The sequence below is a fragment of the Nilaparvata lugens genome, chromosome 2 (genome assembly GCF_014356525.2).
Source record: "Nilaparvata lugens isolate BPH chromosome 2, ASM1435652v1, whole genome shotgun sequence".
Classification (NCBI taxonomy): Eukaryota; Metazoa; Arthropoda; class Insecta; order Hemiptera; family Delphacidae; genus Nilaparvata; species Nilaparvata lugens.
Window position 1 is genome coordinate 66,059,176 of NC_052505.1, and position 24,424 is coordinate 66,083,599.

At 35.4% G+C, this 24,424-nt stretch overlaps 1 protein-coding gene across 1 annotated transcript in view; it reads right to left on the reverse strand.

Annotated features, from left to right (window-relative positions):
* Window positions 1-996: 996 nt before the first annotated feature.
* The window catches only part of LOC111056067, a 50,728-nt gene continuing 27,300 nt past the window's right edge, over window positions 997-24,424 (reverse strand). The window contains exons 2-7 of the mRNA XM_022343391.2: window positions 20,191-20,394; window positions 15,859-16,027; window positions 14,146-14,277; window positions 8,846-8,959; window positions 2,386-2,632; window positions 997-1,544 (exon numbers count right to left, since the gene is read on the reverse strand). Of these exons, the coding sequence (XP_022199083.2) occupies window positions 1,342-1,544; window positions 2,386-2,632; window positions 8,846-8,959; window positions 14,146-14,277; window positions 15,859-16,027; window positions 20,191-20,394 (1,069 nt within the window). The 3' untranslated portion in view covers window positions 997-1,341. The remainder of the gene's footprint in view (window positions 1,545-2,385; window positions 2,633-8,845; window positions 8,960-14,145; window positions 14,278-15,858; window positions 16,028-20,190; window positions 20,395-24,424) is intronic.

Below are 24,424 nucleotides of genomic sequence, written 5' to 3' on the forward strand. Positions count from 1 at the left end.
TTCCAAACTTTTCCATCTATACCCTTTTTTGAGCATTCATTGCCTGGACTAAATGTGTATTATAGTATACACAGTATATATAGTACAATAGTATATATATACTATTATACAATACATACTATAATTATATACTATATAGTATCATATATACAATATATTATATTATACACTGTGTGAGTGCAAAATTCAGCAAACAATAAAATCTGTACAAAACATGATATTGTTTTCAAATATTTTTGAAGTTCTTATCATTATAGAGTTATATTGCTTGTGGAAATTTTTGTAATTTATTCAAATTAAAAATTGAACTATATGCTATTGCTAATGCAATGGAACTAACTTTTATTTACTCCAGCCTATAATTTGTATGTACAGTGTGAAAAATTTTCACACTGTACATACCAAAAAAAGCACTTGTAAAACTGTAAACTTGTCAGTAACCATGGTCGGTAAGAATGTTTTTAGCTTTGTGAAACAGGCCCCTGGTCGTGGGTTTGAAACCCGCCGGTAGGATGTTTGAACATCTTATTGAATAACCCACACACTTTCCACTAACCACACACAAGCAAACAGCTCATGTTGGAATCATGGACGATAAAAAATTCTCAATTATCCTGAAGTATAAATAAAAATATAAATCTGAGTATTTTTTTCAAATTATTCCGTCACAACATGTTTCTGCTACTAGAAGAAGAAATGCTACTTAGTAGCAGAAACATGTAACAAAATAATTTAAAAAGAGTACTCAAATTTTTATTTTCATTTTATTCTCAAGTGAACTTGAAAATGTCATTAGTAGCTGAAACATATTGTGGAGAAATAATTTAAAAAGGGTACTCAGATTTATATTATTTATATTCAAAAGTAGCGCTAAAGAAAAATGGTAATTAGATGCAAATTTACCCTGAAGTATTATGAGGCCTTAGCTACTGAGTATTCAAATTGATGTGTAGTTGATATCATGTGATATGGGATCTACATATAATAATTATGAAGTATTCATTAGCATTTGATCAAAAGCAATATCATATCAATTTCCATCTATACTCACTTTTCCTTTATAGGGCTACAACCATGATGAAAATCTTTCAGTACCCTTCTATATTTTATTGATGCACAAAATACTTCGACTCATATCAGCCATTTGAATTGATATGAATTAAAGATATACAATTATAACAAATTAATATCATGAGTTGGAACATGTAATGCATTGAAATATTGAAGGGTAGCCTACTTTATGATTTTTATTGTTCTTTTCTTTTCATCTTAACACTACGCTATTTATGGTGATGATGATTGAGAATTACAGCATTGAAGTTAACACTTTACGTGTAAAGTTTACACTTTGAGCTGGCTTCTAGAAGTCATAAGTCTAGAATTTTCGTAGCTGAGACGTGAACAGCATAAGCAACACACAGAGAAACAGAAATTAAAGAAAATCACAATGGATATGATGCTTATGGCTAATATGTAGAGGAATATCAGATGAAACCTCGAAGGCAGAACCAAGACACTGTAGCATAGAGTATCTCCTTTTTTATCTAAAAAACAAAACAGAACGATGTGCAAGTTAATTTCAATTTTATAGCAACTGTGCTCATATTTGTGAATTCAAAATACATATTACCAATTTGGTCTTGGAAACTATTTGGGGCCGCCGAAAACAATAGATTGTTAGGTAGAAATCTAAGTGACCCTTCAGAAGTTGACTATTGTTATTAAATTTTGATATTTTCGTAGCCTATTGTTAATGAAACACAAGTTTCCCACTCGGTGGAATTAGATATTGGTGGACCATTATGGTTACCAAAAGTTGAGTGGTTTTCAGCAGCAGCAACCTTCAGTGATTGTATAAACATACACATTACTATCGATGTTACATACAAATTTATTCTATTTAAATTTGTTGCAGAACTGAAGATACCACACTCGACACCAAAGCTGCTGCAAGCCTACAAAAACCATGGGGAAATGCGTAAACTTGTGAAATTATACATCAAATTGGAGAAAATTTGATGCTCTACAAACTCATAATTGGCATCAATTTTTCACAACGAATTCTAAAAAGTTACAAAAGCAAAAATAGCGAAAATTGGAGGCAAACGTGTTGTTTTCCAAAAAATTATAACTTTTTGAGTGGATATCTAGAAAACTATAGAAAATATGAAAAAGTTGTTATCTCCCTACTACCTAAACGGTACTGCGGGGTCAAAATTTTTTTCTAAACTTTTCCCTCTATTACCCATTGTCGACTGGACTATAAATCAGTGTTGAAATTTGAAGAACAATGTTGTGGTCAAACAAGAACATTCAGCAAACATTTGGCTTGAGAGTTGAGACAGCTGGCCTCTGGATTGAGGGGTGAGCAAGTCGTAAGCCTACCTATGACAGCCGCTCCATAGCCCATGCTGAGCGTGCCCATGCGATAGGAGCAGGTAGGCACAACCACTTCGTTGACTAGGTGAGTGGTGAGCTGGTAGCGCCAAGTGGTGGGCCATGAGTCACTCCAGTAGTTGAAGCTGAGGGGCTCCACCAGGGTGCGTTCCCCCGTGCTCATGTCCCCCGCAAAGTGCACTGACTTGTGATCGTGCGCCGAGAAGATCATATGCGGACGCAGTTTCACCACTGCCTACACAATTATCAATCAAATCGTTTGAACCAAAATTTAATTAGCAATGTAGACACAATGTTTTTTATGAAGCTAGACTTTTATTTTTTATATTGAAGGTAGTGAACACAGAACACACCATTGAAAGCCTACTATAAGCACCAGCAACATTTAACGCTGATCAAAGATTACATCAATGTAAGGTAATATTTATTATAATGTCATTCATTCTGGGTTCAAACCAACAGCTGATCTATCTCTGTTTGAACAGTTATGGTGCATACACGTCTAAAAGCAACTGCTTCAGGTACTGCTCAACGAGATGACCACTGGCTTTCATTGTTGTGAATTGCTGCCATGGACCTACCTGGTGCGACACCTATATCATTGTGGTCCACGCAGGAAAAAATGTAACTATTATTAGTCAACTCTAGTATGAGTTGAAAAGTAATGAGTTAACTCTAGCATTCAAGAGGAGATAGTAAAAATAAGTACTGTGATGACTATAATACATACAGTAATAGATTCACTGCATTTAGCCAGTGAACCACACAAGAATAAATACAGTTTATACCATTGGAAAAGCGAAACCTGAATACTCAAGCATGAGGTAAGATTTCGAATCATTCCACTTTTGTTTTTCCAGTCAAAAATGGCAATAAAAATGTTTTCAATTTAATAAATTCTTCCCTTTGTCCCAAAAAATCGAATATTAATATTGACACAAGAATTTATCATGCATAAAGAAAAATTTACAATGGTTAATGAGATGGTGTACCTTATAGCATTGATCCAACTTAAAAATATCATTGACAGCTAACAATGAATTCCTTGACAATGAACAGGATGCAAGATAGATTAGCTGACTCTAAGGCGATTTGTTTATCATGGCGACATGTTTATCCAATGGTTAAACATGCATGTTTATCATGCACACACACAGTATCGATCGAGCAGACGTAGTTTTTTTAGTGAGAGTAGTTTAAATAGTGTATGCAGTAGTTAAAGTAGTTCAGTGTTTTAATTGTTGTGCGCGAGTTCGGTGCCCTGCGCTGAAAAAACAGTTCATTGCTGAATTATCATCTAATCCGGCTGAGGAATGTGAGGAATGTCGACTCCCAAAAGACTGCCGACCTTCCAGACCTGCCAGAGTTCGAAGAGGAGGAGGAAACAGATGACGTCACAAAGATGAGTCAACTTACACCGACTAAGAGCGTTGAACCAGCGTCAATGACTATCAACGTCAACAGTTCCCCGGAATCGTTTCTAAAAACGAACCAACTGAAAACTGTAACGGAGCAGTTTTTATACAACGCATGGAAAGAAGTCACTTGCCAACAGAGTGAAGAGAGAGAAAGAATGCATAAGCTGGAAAAGGAGTTGGAGAGTGCACGGTTGGAGATCAATCAGCTGAAAGAGATTTTCTCATCAGCATCTTCTACGACACAGAAGCTTCAATCATCATTTTCAAATACAATACAACCAGCATCTTCTAGATGTAACAATAAAAGTTATTCACCACCGAATTGGGAGGAAGAAGAGAAAATGGTAGCATCAGAGACGGCATAGATTCCCCCTAAACAAAAGAAGAGAAAAATCCGTGACTCACCAGAAAAAATAAGACCGTTAACTGAGTCTACAAGTAAGAAACCGACAGAAAAGAAAAACAAGCCACCACCAGTCATATTAAGCAATGTTCAAGAGTATCCTAAAATTAAAGAGGCATTGAAATCGAAAAATCTCAATTTCAATGCCAACATGATGAACAACAACCAGCTAAAATTGAATGTTGGAACTGAACAACAATACAGAGATTTAACTAAGATGTTGAATAAAGCTAAATATGAATGGCAGACGTACGAAAACAAACAAACTCGTCCAATTCGTGTCATGGCTGAAGAGCTTTATCCATCATGCGATCAAGAGGATATAAAGAACGATCTTCTAAGCAGAGGCTTTCAAATAATCAGTGCTGTCAACAAAATGAAAAAAGTGAAGAAGGATGGAGAAGAACACATTATCAGACTTCCAATGTTCATGTCTGAATATCAAACTCTTATATAAATATTCATGCTTATTGAAATTTTTGAATGCAACTGATAAATTAATGTCAGTAGCATTTCTACAAAATCTTTTATTTAACGTTCCTGGCTCGTGATAAGTTACTTGTTGCTAAAACAGGTGTTGTTAAACAATAGTGAAGATCTTGGCATTTGCAAGAAGGAAACCATCCAAAGCTCCCAACCAAAAATACAGAGGATACAAAAAATATATAAATATGAAATTAAACATATATGCTACATGAAAGTAAAAAGTGAATCAATTAGAAGCAATAAAATGATTCCGCAGTGTAAACGTTGTCAGCGGTTTGGTCATACTCAGACATACTGTCAACATGAACCTGTGTGTGTGAAGTTTGCTGGGAAACACTGGACTATTCCATGTACCAAGGCTGAAGAAACCCCAGCCAAATGTTTCAATTGTGCTGAGGCTCACCCAGCTAACTACAGAGGCTGTCTCATCGCTAAAGAACTTCAGAGAAGAAGAACTGAAAAAGAAAACATAGTTAAAAGAAGTAGCGGAGTATCACATACAATCCAACAGAGAAACTTCACTTCAAAAAAGTATACTGGAGAAATATCCTATTCCCGAGTAACGAAACCCACTCCAAGCCTACAACAGGAGAGTCAACCAAAGCAGCAGTAGCAACAACAACAACAACCAGTTGATGTCAATAAGGTTTTGCAGGAAATTTTCAACAGTTTAAATATTCTTTCTGGACGACTTGACAGCTTGGAAGGGAAGAGTAAGTGAGTATCGAGAAGAAAACTGGAAAATGAATAATGCGAGCCAACAAGATATTAGGATTCCTACCTGGAATGCCAATGAAATAAATAATATCAATAATAATAAAAAACAAGAAATAGAAATATTTCTAAAGACACGAAATATAGATGTTCGTCTCATCTCTGAAACCCATTCAACTGAGCAGACTCACTTCAAAATCAATAGATATAATGTTTACGAAACTATTTGAATGGTTCCAAATTTTCTTAAATAACTCAATATTATTCGTTACAAGTGGCAATTGAGTGGAATATTTCGAATTAATTTATTAATTCAAGCCATCTAAATTCAAAATTTATAGTTTTAATGTTTATTTTGGACTAAAATTTTATAAAAATTGTACACGTGAAATTCTAACCTTATCTTGGACTTTGTCACTTATAAATTTGGAAGAAAAATAGCACAAGGACTACCTCATTATTTCATCTCTCAATGTTATTACATTAGTGTAATTTGCATTGTAGATAAATAAAAATAAATTCATCCTCAAAATCAAGCAAGAGGTGGAAGTGCTGTAATAGTGAAGGAGAGTATTAAACAGTAAGACTATGAAGACTTCAGTATTCGAAGTGATGGAATACAGCTAACTGTAGTTGGAATAGAGTCAATTAACCAGAAAATACTTGTAGGAGCTGCATATTTTCCACCACGTTACAATTTAAAGAAAAATGATTATACAAATATTCTTCTTCAACTACCAAATACTCACAACTACCAAAGGAAAAGAACTCAGAGAGGCTATCCAAGAACTGGGCTGCGAATTCCATTCAACAGGGACACCTATTTATTGGCCAACAGATTTGAATAAAAATCCACATCTTCTTGATTTCTTCATAACAAAGAGAATATCCAGTAATTTTATCGAACATTGAACAGAAATTTGACCTGGATTCTGACCATTCAGCTGTAGTTCTCACACTTAGTGAACGAATAATAAAGAAAGAAGAAAGACCAATGTTAATCAACAGAACAACAGACTGGGAAGCTTTTAAAGTGGATTTGGAGAATGAAATCAACTTGAATATTCCACTCAGAACAGCTGAGCAGTTAGATGAAGCCGCAGAAAATGGCATGTGGCAAATCCAGAAATCAGCCTGGAAAAACACTAGACAATACACCAGGAAAAGAAAAGGATGCAATTACCCCCTGGAGATTCGACAGCTTGTTTTAGAAAAACGAAGGACAAGTAGAAGATGGCAACAAACTCGTGATCCTGCTGACAAAAATATCTTAAATAACAAAACACAACAATTGAGAAGAGAGATAAGGAAACTAACTGAGGAATCCATTAATAACTACCTTCAAAATTTGACAGCTGATGCCAGTACAGATTATTCATTATGGAAAGCAACAAAAAGAATTGAGCGACCAATATTTCAATCTGAAATTGATCCTGAAGAAGATATAATAGATGATGTAGATACAGAGATTGATCTATTTTCTATAAATGAGGTTCAAGAAGGAATAAAATATAATCTGAATACCAAAAAAGCACCTAGGTTTGATCTGATTACAGGTGAAATCTTGAAGAAACTTCCAAGGAAAGGTATTGTCATGCTAACATATTTATTCAATGCATCACTCAGATTACAGCATTTTCCAACAATTTGGAAGGTGGCAGAAGTCATTATGTTGCAAAAGCCTGGGAAATGTCCTCAAGAAGCAGAATCGTACCGCCCAATATCTCTTCTACCTGTAATTTCAGAGCTTTTCGAGAAATTGTTAATGAAAAGATTGACTCCCATCATAAGTAGCAGGAATCTGATACCAGCCCATCAATTTGGTTTCAGGCAGAAGCACTCAACCCTGGACCAAGTACATAGAATCACCAATGTAATAGAGAATTCGTTAGAGAAAAAATCGATATGCTCAGCAATCTTCCTTGATGTGGCACAGGCATTTGACAAAGTGTGACATGAGGGACTGATCATTAAACTTCATGAAATTCTTCTCACTCAACTAGTAAAACTTTTAAAATCATACATCACCAACAGATTATTCAGAGTAGAACAAGGTGACGACGTCTCCGAATTGAAGGAAATAAGGGCTAGAGCTCCACAAGGAACGGGCTCTTGGACCAGTTCTTTATGTGCTGTACAATTGAATGCAGTGACAATAGCTACTTATGCTGATGATACTGCAATACTGGCAGAAGTGGAAACAGTACAAGAAGCAGCCACAAAACTACAGAATGCTACCAACAGATTCAGTGACTGGACCAAAAAATGAAGAATTCGATTGAATGAGATGAAGTCCCTTCATATCAACTTCAAAAACAAAAATATCAATGATCCGATTTGAATAAATCTGAATGGGAATGTAGTACCACACAGCAACATAGCAAAATACCTCGGAATGACTCTTGACGCCAAGTTGAAATGGAAAGAGCATATTAAGATGAAAAGGAGCGAGCTAGGACTCAAATATACAGTAAAATCTATTGGCTGTTGGGCTGGCAATCACATCTCTCATTGGACAACAAATTATTGATTTACAAACAAATTCTAAAACCTGTCTGGACGTATGGAATTCAGCTTTGGGGCTACTCTAGAACTTCTAACATCAAGCAGATTCAAACATTCCGAAACAAAGTACTGCGGAACATGGTGAATGCGCCCTGGTACATAAGGAACAGCGATTTGCACCGAGATCTGCACATCCCCTATGTAACCAGTGAGATAAGACGATTGGCAGCCCATCATGAGTCACGTCTTATCCATGAACACGACAACACCGAAGTCATCCAACTATTAGACAACACTGAACTCACAAGGAGGTTGAAGAGAACAAAGCCCTTCGAGTTAGTGTAGTGCTAGTGAAAAAAGTATATTGAATGAAAGTGTAGTGGAAGAATTTAAAGTATTTAAATTATAGATTGGAACTGTAGGCTTCACTGGGAGACTTAAGTAATAAAAATTAATTTAGGATAAGAAATAATAGAACAAAATTATGGTTAGTCATAGTGACTAGTTTTAATAGAAATAATAAAAAAATGCACACACACCCATGTTCATCATGCATGTTTTGTCATCAGCGAGAGACTTCTAACATAAAATCAACAACCAATAAGAATAAATAAACCACTGAAATATAGCAAATCATAATGGTAAAAAATAATTCAAACTCAAATAGAGCAATGAAGAAAAAATAAACAACAGAAAATTGGAGACACAAAAACCCAACATCGAAAACTTTTGCTCGAAGCCTTCCACTGTGATGGGGCAACAATGTATGATGTCATGAGTATCATGTATGTTTATCATGCATGTTCTACCGTTACTGGCCAAACTTGAACTTCAAATGTGATTCTTTATGTAGAATGTTTTACAATCCTACAATCTAGGTTGAATACTATTTTATTACTGAAATCATAGCGAATAGACTTACTTCTGCTGAAAATCCACTCGGCAGGCCTAGGAGAGGAATATGTGACAGAAGTATCCTTATCTTATCATCAGACAATCTGTGATATCTGGGAAACTCGTGTTGCAATTTGTTAACCTGCAAAATGTGAACGATAAATTGTGTTAAATTTTAAATGACATATTGATCATATTGATGATGTTTGATCTAAGCTACAGCCTACTATAGATAGAAGGCCGGAACATGTTCAATATGGCAACGTGTGGTTCAGGCCGACTTTGCTTTATTTGATACTAGCAGGTAACCCGTGCTTCGCAAGGGTCTATTTTAAAACTTGACGTAATGAAATCTAGAAGAATTGAAAATAGGCCTATAATAATCCTCGGTTGATTAAGCATCTATAAGCAGCATTTTCAAGTAAATCAGTCCGGTAATTCAGACGTGATGATGCGTCAAACATAATTTTCCTATCCTCTACACGTTTTTAAGACAGTTCTTTCCTTTATTATAGTATAGAAGATGATAGATAGATGGATATATCATTTTCTTTACTTTAATAAAGGAAATGAATTTAAAATTGGTTTATAACCATCCTCGGTTAAGCAAGAATCTATATGCAAAATTTCAAGTTAATCAGTCCAATACAGTAGTTCAGACGTGATGATGCGTCAAACATAATTTTCCTATACTTTACACCTGTATACGTGTATAATCCAGTTCTTTCCTTTATTATATAGATCATTGTTATTTTACTAAAAGATAGAATAATTTGAATAGTTTCCCTCTCAGAGGGAGTTTTGACAACCCACAAAACTCATTTTTCATTTGAAGATATAATGAAAATGTGCATATGACCTTATTTTTTGCTCAGCTTGCCAAACTACCCCTCATTCCAATATTAAAATTTTCGACTGACTGTACAGTGTGTCAGTCATTCTAATTTCGATTCTTAATTTCGACCATATGATTTGGAGATTTTTTATGAAATCGAATGTACCATTAATGGAATTTGAACATTAATTATGAAAAATCTAGAAGAAAATTTGAAATTTGGGCTTCCAGGTGCACGAGATTGATATTTTTAGAATATATGTGCAAAATTTGGAGATCTAAATCATTCCCGTTTTTCCGGTATGCAATCCACAAGTTGACATGTTCTGATGCGAACAAACGAATACACGAACAAACACAACCCTACTCTCTCTTATTATATAGATGCATAGATTCATCACACCATTAGAAAAATTGTATTTTGTAGAATCATTTGTATTATTGTATAATGTGAAATCATTTGCATTTGTTAGTAGGGATAGTAAGTATTTGATTTATGTCAATAATGTGATTATAAACCCACAGAGATATGTGAAGATAGATTGAACTATTGCTATTGCGAAAAATTATTTGTTTACTGGTCATTAAAAAAAGTTACTGGGCATCAAACGTAAAAGTCTTTGTTTTTCTACTTGGGTTTTTTGCATATGTCAACTTTTTTCTCAGAAACTACTCACACTACAGCTTCCAGACTAGTTTTATTCAATTTTTCAGATATTTTTCCATATGAATCTAGCATAAGTTTTTCAAAAACTAGTCCCCAAACAATTCAGCATCGGTGTATTTCACCAGAGGAACTGAATGCCGGGCGAAAACTTCCACCCTGTATACCTCGCTAATGAAGTGTTTATGGATATATGTTTATAAGAACTTTTTTCTTATTTTTACCTCTACTATCACGTATTAAATTTTACCATACTTAAGAATCACCCTGTATAAATAAAAATCGAGCCTCAAATTTTTACATTCAATAACTTTTTCGCCACACTGCACAGAAAGCAGCTGTTTTCCAGTCCCTACGTAGATCTGAAAGACCTTGTTTGCAGACGACTCTCGTCTGACGTAAGAAACAGGTTTCTTTTCCTGTCTAGGCCAGAAAGTGTTGTCTTTCCAGCCGCTTGGAAGTCCGTAGTTGATAAGTCATCCGCTAGATCGGGCGAGTGTCCACTTTCTTCATCAGCTGAAGTCGCCATGATTTCAGTTCGAATTTCGAATCAAACTAATTCAGCATTCGCTTCGCAACCATTTTTATTCAATTATTTATTGTTGATTAGTGCATTCCGAATTTTCAAAAATGCTTGAAGATGACGACGCCCGTGATATTCCAAGTGAAATTTTAAAAGAATCTGAAATCCTGACTGCAAATCTTATACCACTAAAATCAAGAAATAGATACGATAACGAGTATTCTTTATTTATTTTGTCAGCAATACCTGTAGTGTGGCAAAAAATATCTCTCGCACCACAGGCAAAAATGTTTTTCCAGCTCTCTCATCCTCGGCCTACGGCCTCGGACTTAAAAACCGATTTCGAGCCGGAAAAATCTCATTTTCTGCTCTAGGTGCGAAATATACTATTTTATGTGTGCACCGAATTTGATGATTTTTGTTTAGTTGTGTTTTTTATGTTCAGGAGCAGGTTTATGGCCTATCAAATTTATGATCAGACTTCAGGACTCTTTCCTACTGTCCTTCAAAGTACATGTAATCCTTGTGAAAGAAGATTTGTGAGCTGGCCACACACAGAAATAAAAATCAGCTGTTATAATCATTGCGTCATCCAACAGCCGTCGGTAGATATATTTTCTATTCTTTTTCTTTCTATTGATTCACAAAATTTTAATTCTAATAATAATGCCGCGGTGCGAACGACGTCCAAACTTGGGTCGTAGAACTCAAAATGCTGTAAATTTGGGATATGCACGGGAAAATCAGCAGCAAGGAGATATGCCATTCAATTTCCCAGCAAGTTGCATTCAACTATATCTAAAAATACTAACTGCTGTACAACTAACTAAGCACATAGGAAGTCCATATTGAGATATAAAATACTGATTGTTGGATAATTTTCATAGACATATAGTGCATCAGATTAAGCTAAGACTAAGCACACCTGAGGAGGCGCGGCTTGGTGATACAAAGTGTTGATCTTATGGAGATTGTCTTATCACACCGTTCCACGCCATGTCCGATTTAGTGTGTGTGAGTTCTTCCATTCAAACCAATATACAGTAAGCAAGAAGCATCTGGATTCAAAATGCCGCATCGCGCCTCCTAAGGTGTGCATCCAGCTAAAGTTTGTCATGAGATGCATTAGCTATTTGGCGGTACGAGGTTCGCCGGGCCAGCTAGTCAGAAATAAAAACTATTCTGCATGGGTTTACCCCCATACTGGACCTCCTACTTCTCATTATCATGATATTCCATGTCTATCAGTGTTGATTGACAGGTTGATTCCATATTATGCAGATGACACCACCCTGTATGATGTTTTCAAATCTTTGGACAATCTGACAGTGGATATGAATCAGTCTCTATGTACTGTCTCAGCTTGGTTTGAATCCAATTACTTCAAACTAAATGAGGAAGAGTCTCAAATGATAATATTTGACTTCAGAAATGTCACAGATCAAGTGAGGAGTGAAAGTCTTGTAGGCTACCATCTTGATCTAAAATTGACATGAACCCCACACATCGACCACATCTGTACAAAGCTGTCCAGAATAATCTACCTGCTCAAGCAGCTGATGCTGTGCTTACCAGCACATCACAAGAAGCAAAAGCTATGTGAGGACTGCCTACATCTCTCTTTGCCATTCACCCTCCCTGACATTTCTTTTTACCTTTGAGCATAACCTGAAAGGTTCTGTTGATAATTGAACAAAACTTTTAGATTATGTTCATACACTAGACAAATTAAAACTATCAGTTCTAAGGCACTCCCGTGAATAATAGGAGGCATTATGATGATGATAATGAAATAAAATATACAGAGTGAGCATAAAGTCTTGCCCTGATTTTTAAATTTATTACAGAATAACCGTTTGACATAATTTAAATCTGGCGCTGTTACATAGGTTAGTGTTAGTAGTTTTCTTGACCAATAGATGGCGCTAGTGGTCCTGAACAATGACGTTGTCTGTTAGTTCACGATAGTTACGGTCAAAATGACGTCGAAGCAGGAAAAAGCACAATGTGTGCTTTGGTTTACGAAACGAAATCGCCCATCAGTGTTCAGCGTAATTTTCGGGCTTCTTATGGACGCAGCTCTCCTGATGTTAAATCAATAAAGCGATGGTATAACAGGTTCAAAGAAACAGGCAGCGTTGAAGATCTTCCTAGAAGTGGCATGCCTAGTGTGAGTGAAGCAACTGTTTATCGTGTTCGGCAATCGTTTCAACGGAGTCTGTCTAAATCAACTCGTCAAGCATCACGTGAACTTCAAATATCGCAAGCAAGTGTTGTGAAAATTCTTCATAAAAGGCTTAGGTTGCATGCTTATAAAGTGCAAATCGTGCAGGCCTTGCAAACGAATGATTTGCTGAGACGTGCAGAATTCGCAACTGAGATTCTCAACAGGATTGAGGGCGCTAACGATTACTTAAATCGCATATGTTTTACAGATGAATCCACCTTTCATGTCAGTGGAATGGTAAATAGGCATAATGTCCGTATATGGGGATCAGATAATCCACACGCTACTGTACAGTTACAGCGAGATAGTGAAAACGTTATTGTTTGGTGCGGCCTAATGCACAACAAGGTTTTTGGGTCGTTTTTCTTCACGGAAAAAACCATTAGTGCTAACATTTACTTAGACGTGTTGCAACAGTTCATTGCACCACAGTTAGAAGATTATCAACCATGGATAATTTTCCAGCAAGATGGAGCACCCCCCCACTGGGCTTTGATAGTGCGTAATTTCCTAGATGAAACATTTCCGGATCGGTGGATTGGAAGGGATGGTCCAACACCCTGGCCACCTTGCTCTCCAGACATTACTCGCCTTGACTTTTTTTATGGGGATATATCAAGGACAGAGTCTTCGCCACACCAGTTGCTGACATCGACGAATTGAAGGCTAGGATACAAGCTGCTGTGGGTACTGAGACAGAACACATGTTACAAAACACCTGGCGAGAACTGGAATACCGCTTCGACATTCTCCGGGCTACCAAGGGGGCACACGTTGAAGTTAACTAACGTAAGTGATATTAAAAAAAACTACTAACACTAACCTATGTAACAGCGCCAGATATAAATTGATATGTCAAACGGTTATTCTGTAATAAATTTTTAAAATCAGTGCAAGACTTTATGCTCACTCTGTATTATGTAGGCTCCGATCTACCATGCAGAGTAATTCCTGTTTATCACAACTGTGCCAATAATACTGCAATAATTAATAGTTGTTGCGCTAGGATTATGATAATAGCTGAGTGATAGAGTGGACCATGATTGCTAAAAATACGAATTTTATTGCTAGTTATTTACCTTGATAAATTCGATATTATCCAGAGTGAAAATGCTAGGTTGATTGAAGTGACTGTTAAAGCGGTCTACTTTAAATCTAGTCACTTGCTCATCTTCACCCCCTATATCATTGTCTCCTGGGAGGAATATTGTCTGAAACAATGAATAAAAACGTTATTACATAGTAACGTTGAAGTAGTAAAGTATCGTTACTTCAATCAAATGAAACGCATTCACTCAATCATGAGGAATAGGCCTTCGGTTCATTTTCCACTCACTACAATAATATGCGTGGATATTTTTCCGGATTCTATTTATTCTGATTTCCGTTTCCCTAAATATTTGACAATTTCATTATTGCAAATGTTTGAATTCAACTGAAACTGGATGTTTAACTTTGATTCAAATTGACAAGCTTCAATGCAGAGAAGAAAACAAAGAGATTTGAACATCAAAATAACTTTCAACAAATATAAAGCTAAATTAATTTCTCTCTGTAACATCTGAATAGAAAACCCTGAATTTATTTGAGGTTGTTGGGAAAGTTGGGAAGACAATTTTTGACCCCGCAGTTCTGTTGAGGGTAGTAAGCAGGTAAATATATCATAGTTCCCCACCCTTACCCCCTGTGCTAAGGAGGTGAGGGTGATTCAAAGGTACCATATTTTGGTTTCTCGCAAATACGATCTCGAAAACTATGCGTCTTACGGACATTACTATTCTATACAAAATTCAAGCTCACATAATTTCCTAAAACTTTCATTTCACAACATACTTTATGTTGTGTTATATGCGAGAAACCAAAAAATGGTACCTTTGAACCAATTCACCCCCTTAACACAGGGGGTAGGGGTGGGAGCTTTTGATATGCTCACCTCTTTACTACCCTACCCTGAACATAACTGCAGGATCAGAAATTGCCTTCCTTACCTTTCCCTCTTTTAACCTTTCGTTGACTGAACTAATAGGCCTATTTGCAAGACTTTTGAAATATTGAATAGTATTGATGGGTTAGTCTCAACTGTTTGAAACAACTAATGAACTTTATCTTATTCGATTAATTTTACAACAACTTGTCATGAAGTTTCCAAGATACTGTAGTCAATTGATATCAAGAAGAGTCTGCAAAAATGTATAACGGATTCGAAAATTTGGACTATAAAAACTATTAAGATAAAAATACTGTATTCCATGAATGAACTTATTCTGTGAGAGAAAATATACAGTATATATATTACATATTATTTGCAAACAATACCTTGATTTTGAATTAAATAAGTTGATAAAAAGAAGAAATGAAATAACTGATTAAAGTGAAATTCATTGCATACTGTCGGAATTAGCTGAATCGGGAGCATTGGAGTTATTTATATGGAAAACTGACAGTTGAAAGTGAATCTCACTTTAGAGCATAGATGCTTTAAAATGTCAAGTATTAATTATTATCACCTACTTTAATTAATACCATGTACACCTACACCAATTCAACATTAATGAACATGTTTTCTAAAATCACGAGATAATACACATTAATCACTTATTAATCACTTCACTCAGTAAATAATAACGTTTTCCACAATCTCAATTTTGTCTGAAATCATAAAATTATAGGATAACAAATTTATTCAACTTTCATAAAATAATAAAATACTTGGAAGTCAGGAAACCTATGACCAAAACTAAGTGTTGAAAACAATTATTATTATAACCATAGTAATCCACAATTTTTCATACCATGTTAGACGGAATCGATTTCAACGAAAATATATGAGCAAAACGTTCCATATATCTATCATACTGGTCAGGACTCGCAGTGCTTCCTTCATCCATCAAGTCCCCGAGAAAAATGATTATGTTTGGTTTTACATGATGGAACGCTGAGGAAAATGTCTTGAACAGGTACCTGTACATACATCATTGTTAGTGAAAGAGGAAACATGAAGACAGTTAGAGGTATGAATGGAGAAGAAAGATGAAGAGGAAAAGATTACTTGGATATTGGAAATGACACAACATACAATAAACACAAACTCAAACTAATGTAAATACTTATAGTTCAGATCAATCTATAACAGAAGACTTGATACAAGGTATCAAATAGAAGTGATTCCATTATAATAAAATCATTTACATTAATTGCAATATTAACATTTAATTGTATGGATGCCAGAATTTCATTTCTGCAATTAAATAAGATGGAGAAAATGATAATCAAAAATACACTAGTTACTATATATCACGCTACAGATTTTCTACAACTAAATCATTACAATTTAACAATATTCCAACTTCTATTTCAAGGTACCAAGTGAAAGAACGTGATCTGATTGAATGTGAAAATTATTTATTATAACTCAATCATTATCTAACTCATTAGCAATCTCATAAGCAATAAGAATGAAAGAAATTCAAGTTCAATGTTTTCCATTTCATTACTTTTAAATTGCAAACCATATGATCAATGAGCTGTTACATAAAAATGTTGATGTGAATATTACAGGAATCCTTTACTAAAATTGAACGAGCAATATTTCTGTTTATATTTTTAGATGTTTAAATGTATAGATGTTTAGATGTTTGTATTTCACCGGATCTCTTAAACGGCTCTAACGATTGTCACGAAATTTGAAACAAAGTAGGTTTATGATATGAAGATTCGATTCCACTAGGTCTCAACCCTGAGATAACTAGCTGAGGTACATTAAAAGGATAAATACGTCCTTGGGAAAACAGCTGGAAATTTTGTCGTCTGTCGATACCGTAATGGAAAAGAGTGAACAAGTGCATGTGTGCAATCATCCAGCTGATCTCACGAGAAGAAAAATTCAGCAAGAGAAACTTATTTTCGTTTATTTCTCTTTTTTTAGAAAACATGTTTACTTCAGCAAGTCCAAAATAGTAACTAGATGCTGTTAGTGTAGAATAGTACATAGTATATTAACAAATATTGTAGCAAACATAGTACATCACTCTAAATCGAATTCATAGTACCTATATCTATTTGTAATTGATGATGTGTTTGTTTTTTGAAGTGTGAATAAATTGTTATTTTGATGAGTGATAGTAGCTTAACCTAGTTTTAATTTGGACTGTAGTATAAATTTGAAAAGGGACAGTTTTGGGCATAAGCCTGTTGTGCCTCCTCATATAACTGTAAAAATAAATGTACGACTGAGAAAATGAATAAATGAATATAAAACTATAAATTCAATCTTTCGTTACAAATTTTCTATGCTTTTACACTCCAGAGCAAAGCTCGGTCCCCCGATATTAAGTGACTTGAAGCTAGAAGTCATATAACACTAGGACACCTGACTGGAAGACTGGGACAATAGTAAGAAACTACAGAACGTTCATTATTTGGCGCACTTCCAAATAAACATTTCTGTAAAATTTACAGACATGCTTATTTGGATGTGCGCCAAATACGCATAATAGTGGGGTTTGTATATTCGTTGTGTGACCGCCGCACGAAAGCATCACTATTCATTTATAAATAAAACACATGTAGAGTCATATGTGTACTGATTACAACAGAAATGTTCTGCAGTATTGTTTTTGTGTATCTCCAAGGTATCAGAAAATAGGCATTATACTCTGAATAAACTGTAAATTACAACGACGATCATCAATATTAGTTCAAGGATGTTTGTGTGTTAACAAGTGTTAGCAAGTGTGGTAAAACAAATGTTTGTGTGTATTAATGAAGAAGGTCAGAACAAAACAAGTTTCACATGAAATGAGAAGACGAATGCTCAAGGGAAACAAGACATACTATGCAAACAAAGTTATTCAAATCAAGGTCAATCTCTCGGGCAACAAAAATGAGGCATTGTGCGATTTGTTAAATCAAGACGAATCTCATAGTTGGGGCATGTGCTAAGAATGCCTCCCACACAATTGTTGAGGTGGCTGTTGAAAGGAAGGAAGGGAATCTACCGATTACGCCCAGCGGTCAGAATGTGTTTGGCCACTCACATATTGAACGTAACAAAGTGAACGTCCGTGACGTCATTCCGCTCTCACTAGCAGCCGACGTACCCCGACTGAAGGAGCGAAATTCAAATTCACTCCCGTATCCTAAGGAAGCGTCAAGCAAAACACTACTGTATCATGACAACATATAAGCCAACTTAATGAGATACAGATAAATATCCTATAATTCCATTCTAATTTATACTAGTAGTTCTGTAAACATTAGACCTCACACAGTATTCTCATCCACAAGTACCTGATTGAAACTATAGACCTTATGGAAATACATCAATAAACTGGCTTCTCCACACATCTGTGTAATCACTTGTCAGCTGATTTATGATAAATAATTCTATAGTCTGATTTTAACTCTAATATTGGCGTATGAAGGAAGCTCCTTTTTCCTTCTATATTATCCTTGAAATGCAAAATTTCCAAAAACCTTGTATACACGTCGACGCGCAATTGAAAAAGGAACATACCTGTCAAATTTCATGAAAATCAATTACCGCGTTTCGCCGTAAATGCGCAACATATGAATAAACATTTAAACATTAAGAGAAATGCCAAACAGTCGACTTGAATCTTAGACCTCACTTCGCTCGGTCAATTAAAAGATTGGGCTAGAACCATGTTTGTACGATCAATCATTCATTACGATTTCATCTTGAATGATCTTTGTCAAATTGGTTCTAGCAAACACATCGTCTCAATCATCATCCATTTTGGTGTTTTGACTTTTTATTTCTGAATTTGTTTCAATGACGAAGACAATGTGGGTGTTGGATGGAGATATATATATATATATATATATATATATATATATTATATATATATATATTGAATAATTAAAACCTTCAAACACTAATAAATTCGAACCTCCGTCTCTCAGCATAGCAAACAATCACCACTGTTCTTATATTATCACTCACGGTGACAGATTGAAAGAAATAATAATAATTATTATTATTATAATTATTATTATACTCACGGTGACAGATTGAAAGAGTAAATATGTGCTAATTATCGAAAAGTTGATTGGGTGGTGTGGTTTTGAAACCGGGGATTCCCGTTCGTTAACCGGTTCAACATACTGTCAGAGCCGGAAATTCCATGTATACATGATTCCAAAATTCGTCACAAGTTGAGATAAATTAATGGAACACTTTTAGAGTCGGATAGGAAGGAATAGTCGTTAAAAAGCAAATGGTTATCGGAAAGTATATATACCGTTATCACTTCGACAGAGGGCCATCGATAGCTTATAAGCACGACCACGAAACCTAATCCCTTCCCCGAAAATATAAATAGTGATGCTATCTTGCGGTAGTCACACAACAAATATAAAACCCCCTTTTTACAGACATTTATTATTTTGATGTGCGTGACACAATGAACGCAAGATTTGAGTGTCCCTAATAATAATATTATAATAGCTAATGCCCCTTACTTGGACACCGGTGTCTTGGTTGTGGTTTGCGAGTGGGGGAATATCAGCCTCACTGGTGTCCCAGAGTTATAAGTCCCTGAGTTTCACTCAAGCCTCATTTTCATTGCTAAAAATTTAATGCAGCAACATGACTAGAGTTTGAATTACGGGAACTTGTAGTAATTATGAAAACGGTCCACAACATTTCAACACGGCAGTTTCTCCGCAACAAATACGCCAGACCAATGGTTTCGTATTTGGCAATTGATTACCGATTTTTTTTCTTTCAAATTCTAGTTTTCTCAACAATGGGCAGCACAGCTCGTCGTGTTGCTATGTTATTTTATGTTATTACGAATTGTCAGAATGGGAAACTAGGCTTCAATGGACATTCACTATCTATAATATACAGTAGCTTCGTATTATAAGAGCCAATATTAGGTATATTATATCTGAGTTGTGCAATTTTGTTACAGGGTTTTCAACTATTCAGAAAAGAAAATGGGTTCAAAAATTGAGAAAAATAGTCATAAAGAAACAAATTACATACACAAACTAACACATTTTCATTTTTATTGAAGTGAAAAAATCTTGGTATTGGGAATGAAGTTTCATTAGTGACAAAAATTGTTGTAGTTTATAAACTTTAGAATGATTTTAACCTGTCATTGTCCCAACGTGCTATCCATGGTTCAGAGTTTTCCCCTAGAATCTGCGGATCTGCCACAAGTAGAACCTTGTAGAACTCTTTCATATCTCCACAGTCCATTTTTGGCCATGTCCACGCGCTCAGCATGTACACAAACCATTCGTTATAAACGACCACTCCACACAGGAAGAGCAGTGCAAATTTCACAAATGGTCTCCTGCAAATTAATAACATATTCAGATGAATCAGTGAAAGAACTTAGATTCTTGGTATGCAAGAGCCATTAATCCACTGCTTTAGAAAAGGTGATTGTGAACCGTAGAGTGTGAGCAGCTAAATGCAAGTCACAACGTGTTTCAATGGCACTTTTCAAATAATTTTGTTCTTCGGCTCATGCATGATCATCTAACGTACACTTGTGATCACACCCTCAGGTTGCATACAAAAAATATAGGTTATACACATTACAAGTAGTTAGTGATGTAAAATTCCCGGGAATTTAAGATCAAGGAAATATTCCCAGGGAACCTAAGGGAAATATTCCCAAACATCATAAATTCCCGGAAATTTATGGAAACTTGAGGAAATTTACGATTTCTTTCATCTAAAATTACCGGAAAAGACGTTTTTTGTTACACAAGGTCTCAATCACCTGTTATACAATAGATTAATGTAAGAAATATAAGAATGAATAATTTAAAAATAATTGTTAAGTTCAAAGAAAACAGTAATTTGAAGTTCATAGACTGATCACTTTCATGAAAGTTGAAAGGAGAAATGAGCACTCAATAAAATTTTCTAAAACATTCGATTGTACCACTAATATCATTCTACTTTCATGTCTTACAAGTTGTATAAGATTTTTTTTATTTATTAATAAATGCCTATAAATCAGGTTAACAAAGTCACCAAACTATTAAGTGTAATTTAACTTTCATTGCTTGATTTTAGTAAATCTCTCCGCACAAAAAAATTGAACCCCTAAAATTATAAAGATTAGAGTAAAATATAAATCCAAAAATTAGAAAAGATAAAATACAGCAAAATATGATAAACTAAAACAAGAACATACTTGAGTTTAATTCAATATTTAAGAGAGAATAATTCCACAGCTCGCAACCTTTCAAGAGTCATTAAGGCTCACTTAACTTGTAATAAGATACTAGTCCAGGAAACGAATGCTCAAATAAAGGTATAGAGGGAAAAGTTTGGAACCCAATTTTTGACCTCGCAGTACTTGAAAGATCTATTGTTTTAAAACTAATCATTTCACACTCAACACTAAAGCTGCTATAAAAATTGATGGAAAGCGTAAAATGATGAAAAAATAAAAGAAATTGAAGAGAATTGAATGTTCTGCAACTCAACGTTCAGTACCTACTTATTTTTCCGAAGCATTGTTGTTTAGTAATAGCCTAATGCCTGAAAGTGCAAAAAGTTGGAAGAAAAACTGTCTTTTCAAAGATTTTACACTTTTAACAATGAATATATCGAGAACTATAGAAGATATCACAAAACTAGTTGTTGAAATTGTGCTAGGCCTTGAGGTCTGCCGATTTGAATCTTATCAATAATGTGATCCTAATTCTAGTGGTTTGAGGGTCTTGGAAATGAGAACATAGATATGCGGTTGACTGACTGCTCTTATAATAATGAAAATAATATAGAAAATATTATGAGATACATCTTTACATGAATAATCAAAATAATAATCAATCTGTCTTTAAGAGACCAAATACTCATGTCTTCAAGAGACCAAATTTACGGGGGGCACATCTGATATTGTAGTGGGGGGTATCAAGTACTTATCTTAGATCTTTCATCCTCGAGTCCGGTGTCCAAAGGGTGATGGATGAGGATGAAGGATGATGGCCTCCAGGCATCGGGCTAGTGGCGTCAGATCGAAGATCGTCTTTCAGCCCTGCACGGCAAGGTCAGATGTGCCCCCCGTAAATTTAGTCTCTTAAAGACATGAGTATTTGGTCTCTTAAAGACATGTTGTGTTGGTCTCTTAAAGACAGATTGATTATTTGATTATTTGAGGGCCTAGCACAATTTCAACAACTAAGCCTTCTCCGACAAAATCATTTGTCACCAGGAGATCGGCTTAAGAGCACCACTGGTTTCCTTCTTCCGTGACTCAACACTATAACCGCTGCAACAATCGTAGGGAGATGGGTAAAATGATGAAATGATAAATGAAATTGAAAAGAATGATATGATGCTCTATAAACTCATAATTAGCACGGATTTCTTCATTCATTTGTTTAAAAGTTATAAGTCCAAAAAATTTAAAAAATCGGAGCTGGAAGGGTTTTTTCCATATGCGACACCTTCGAGAGCTCATATCTAGAAAACTATGAGAGATATGAACAAATGTTAACAGATGAAACTAGTAGGATGATTTGTAATCTTCAATTTTGTATCACACAAAAGTTTTCGAAAGACGCATATTGTTCGAGATATATGCAAAAAACAGAATATGGTACTTTCATACCACCCTCAGCCCCTTAACACAGTGGGTAGGAGTGAAGACTTTTTAAATGCTTACCCCCTTACTATCCTTAAAAGAGCTGCGGGGTCAAAAATTGTGTTCCAAACTTTTCCCTCTATAATCTTTCATTGACTGGACTATATGAGTATTTAAAAGGCAGTGAGTGATTGAATGAGCAATAACAGGAATGATGATTTATTGATTATGTTAATGTAAAATATGAGTGAGATTGGTCAATTTCAATTATTTCAGAACAATTTAATAAATTCCCTTAAGTTCCCATAAAATCCCAAAATTTTCTGGCCTCGGAAATATTCCATAATCATAAGTTCCTTCCCACTGGGAATATTCCCGATCCACATCACTATAAGGAGACCAGGCATTGAATGCTCTAAAAAGGGTATAGAAGGAAAAGTTCTGAAGACAATTATTGACCCCGCAGCTCTGTTAGGGTAATAAGGAGATAAACATATAGAAAGTCCTCACTTCTACTCCCTGTGCTAAGAGGGTGAGGGTGGTTCAGAGGTGCTATTTTTTCACATTACTCGAAAACTATTATTCTACGTACATGACTATTCTATACAAAATTAAAGCTAACATTGTAACCTAGTTCATAAACCAAATTCATAAACTAGTTCAACATAACCCACGGCGGAAAATAATACAAATTGACAAATTTAAACAATGAACACGTTAGTTATTGGGCCCTCGAGACCCGAGGCTACCTGTAGATTTAAAGGTTAGGTTAGGTTAGGTTAGAAAATGAATTTTCTGTTTCGATTCGCGGCTTGATTGAGACTGATCTTTTCCACACAAACTATGTTCCCCTTCCACCAACGAGACGACGGTCCACGTGAAGACACAGCACAATATTCCGTGGGAAAGGAAATATATTCCCAAATACCTGTGAATTTTCCATCATTAACGGAAATACAGTTCCGTGAGAATACATCAACCCTGCATAAAATTTAAGTCTTCCTGGATGCAAGTTAGCGAAATCTTAATGTGGGAAATTTATTTTTCAAAAGAAAAATAAATTTCTCAAGATAAAAATTCACACAGCTACAAGATCACTAGAGTCTCATTCTTGAAAACCTAATTCTACACTTTTCAAATGAACCCATACTAAATTTATCTCTATTCAAACACAAACCCATAATTTATTTAAATATAATCACCCACTTACTTTACTTAATCTGGCTCTACAGTCCTGGATGAACCTTGGCCTCCTCTACATGACGCCTCCATACATCCCGCTCTTGTGCTCCCTGCCACACCTAGCACACGGAGATCTTCTACCACATCGCTGATCCATCTTCTTCTTGGCCTTCCTCTTTTTCGGGTGCCCATCATCCTTTCATCAAGCAGCTTTTGTGGTACTCTTTCATCACTCATTCTTACCACGTGAACCAGCCATTCTATTATTTTTGCGTTGATACACCTTATAATATTTCTTTCGCCAATTGCTTCATCAATCTCATTGTTAAATCTGGCTCTCCAGTTTCCTTCAATGCTGACCGGTCCCCATATCCTCCTGTACATCTTTCTCTCAAAAGACCTCAACGCTCTTTCATCTTTATTCATAATGGTCCACGTTCCAGCTCCGTAAGTCACAACCGGCCTTATCAATGCTTTGTACATCTTCACCTTGGTTTGCCTAGAAATCAGTCTGCTTTAAAAAATTTTCTGATTAGCATAATATGCCCGATTGCACATCATAATTTGGGTAGAGATTACATGACCAGTTTTATTA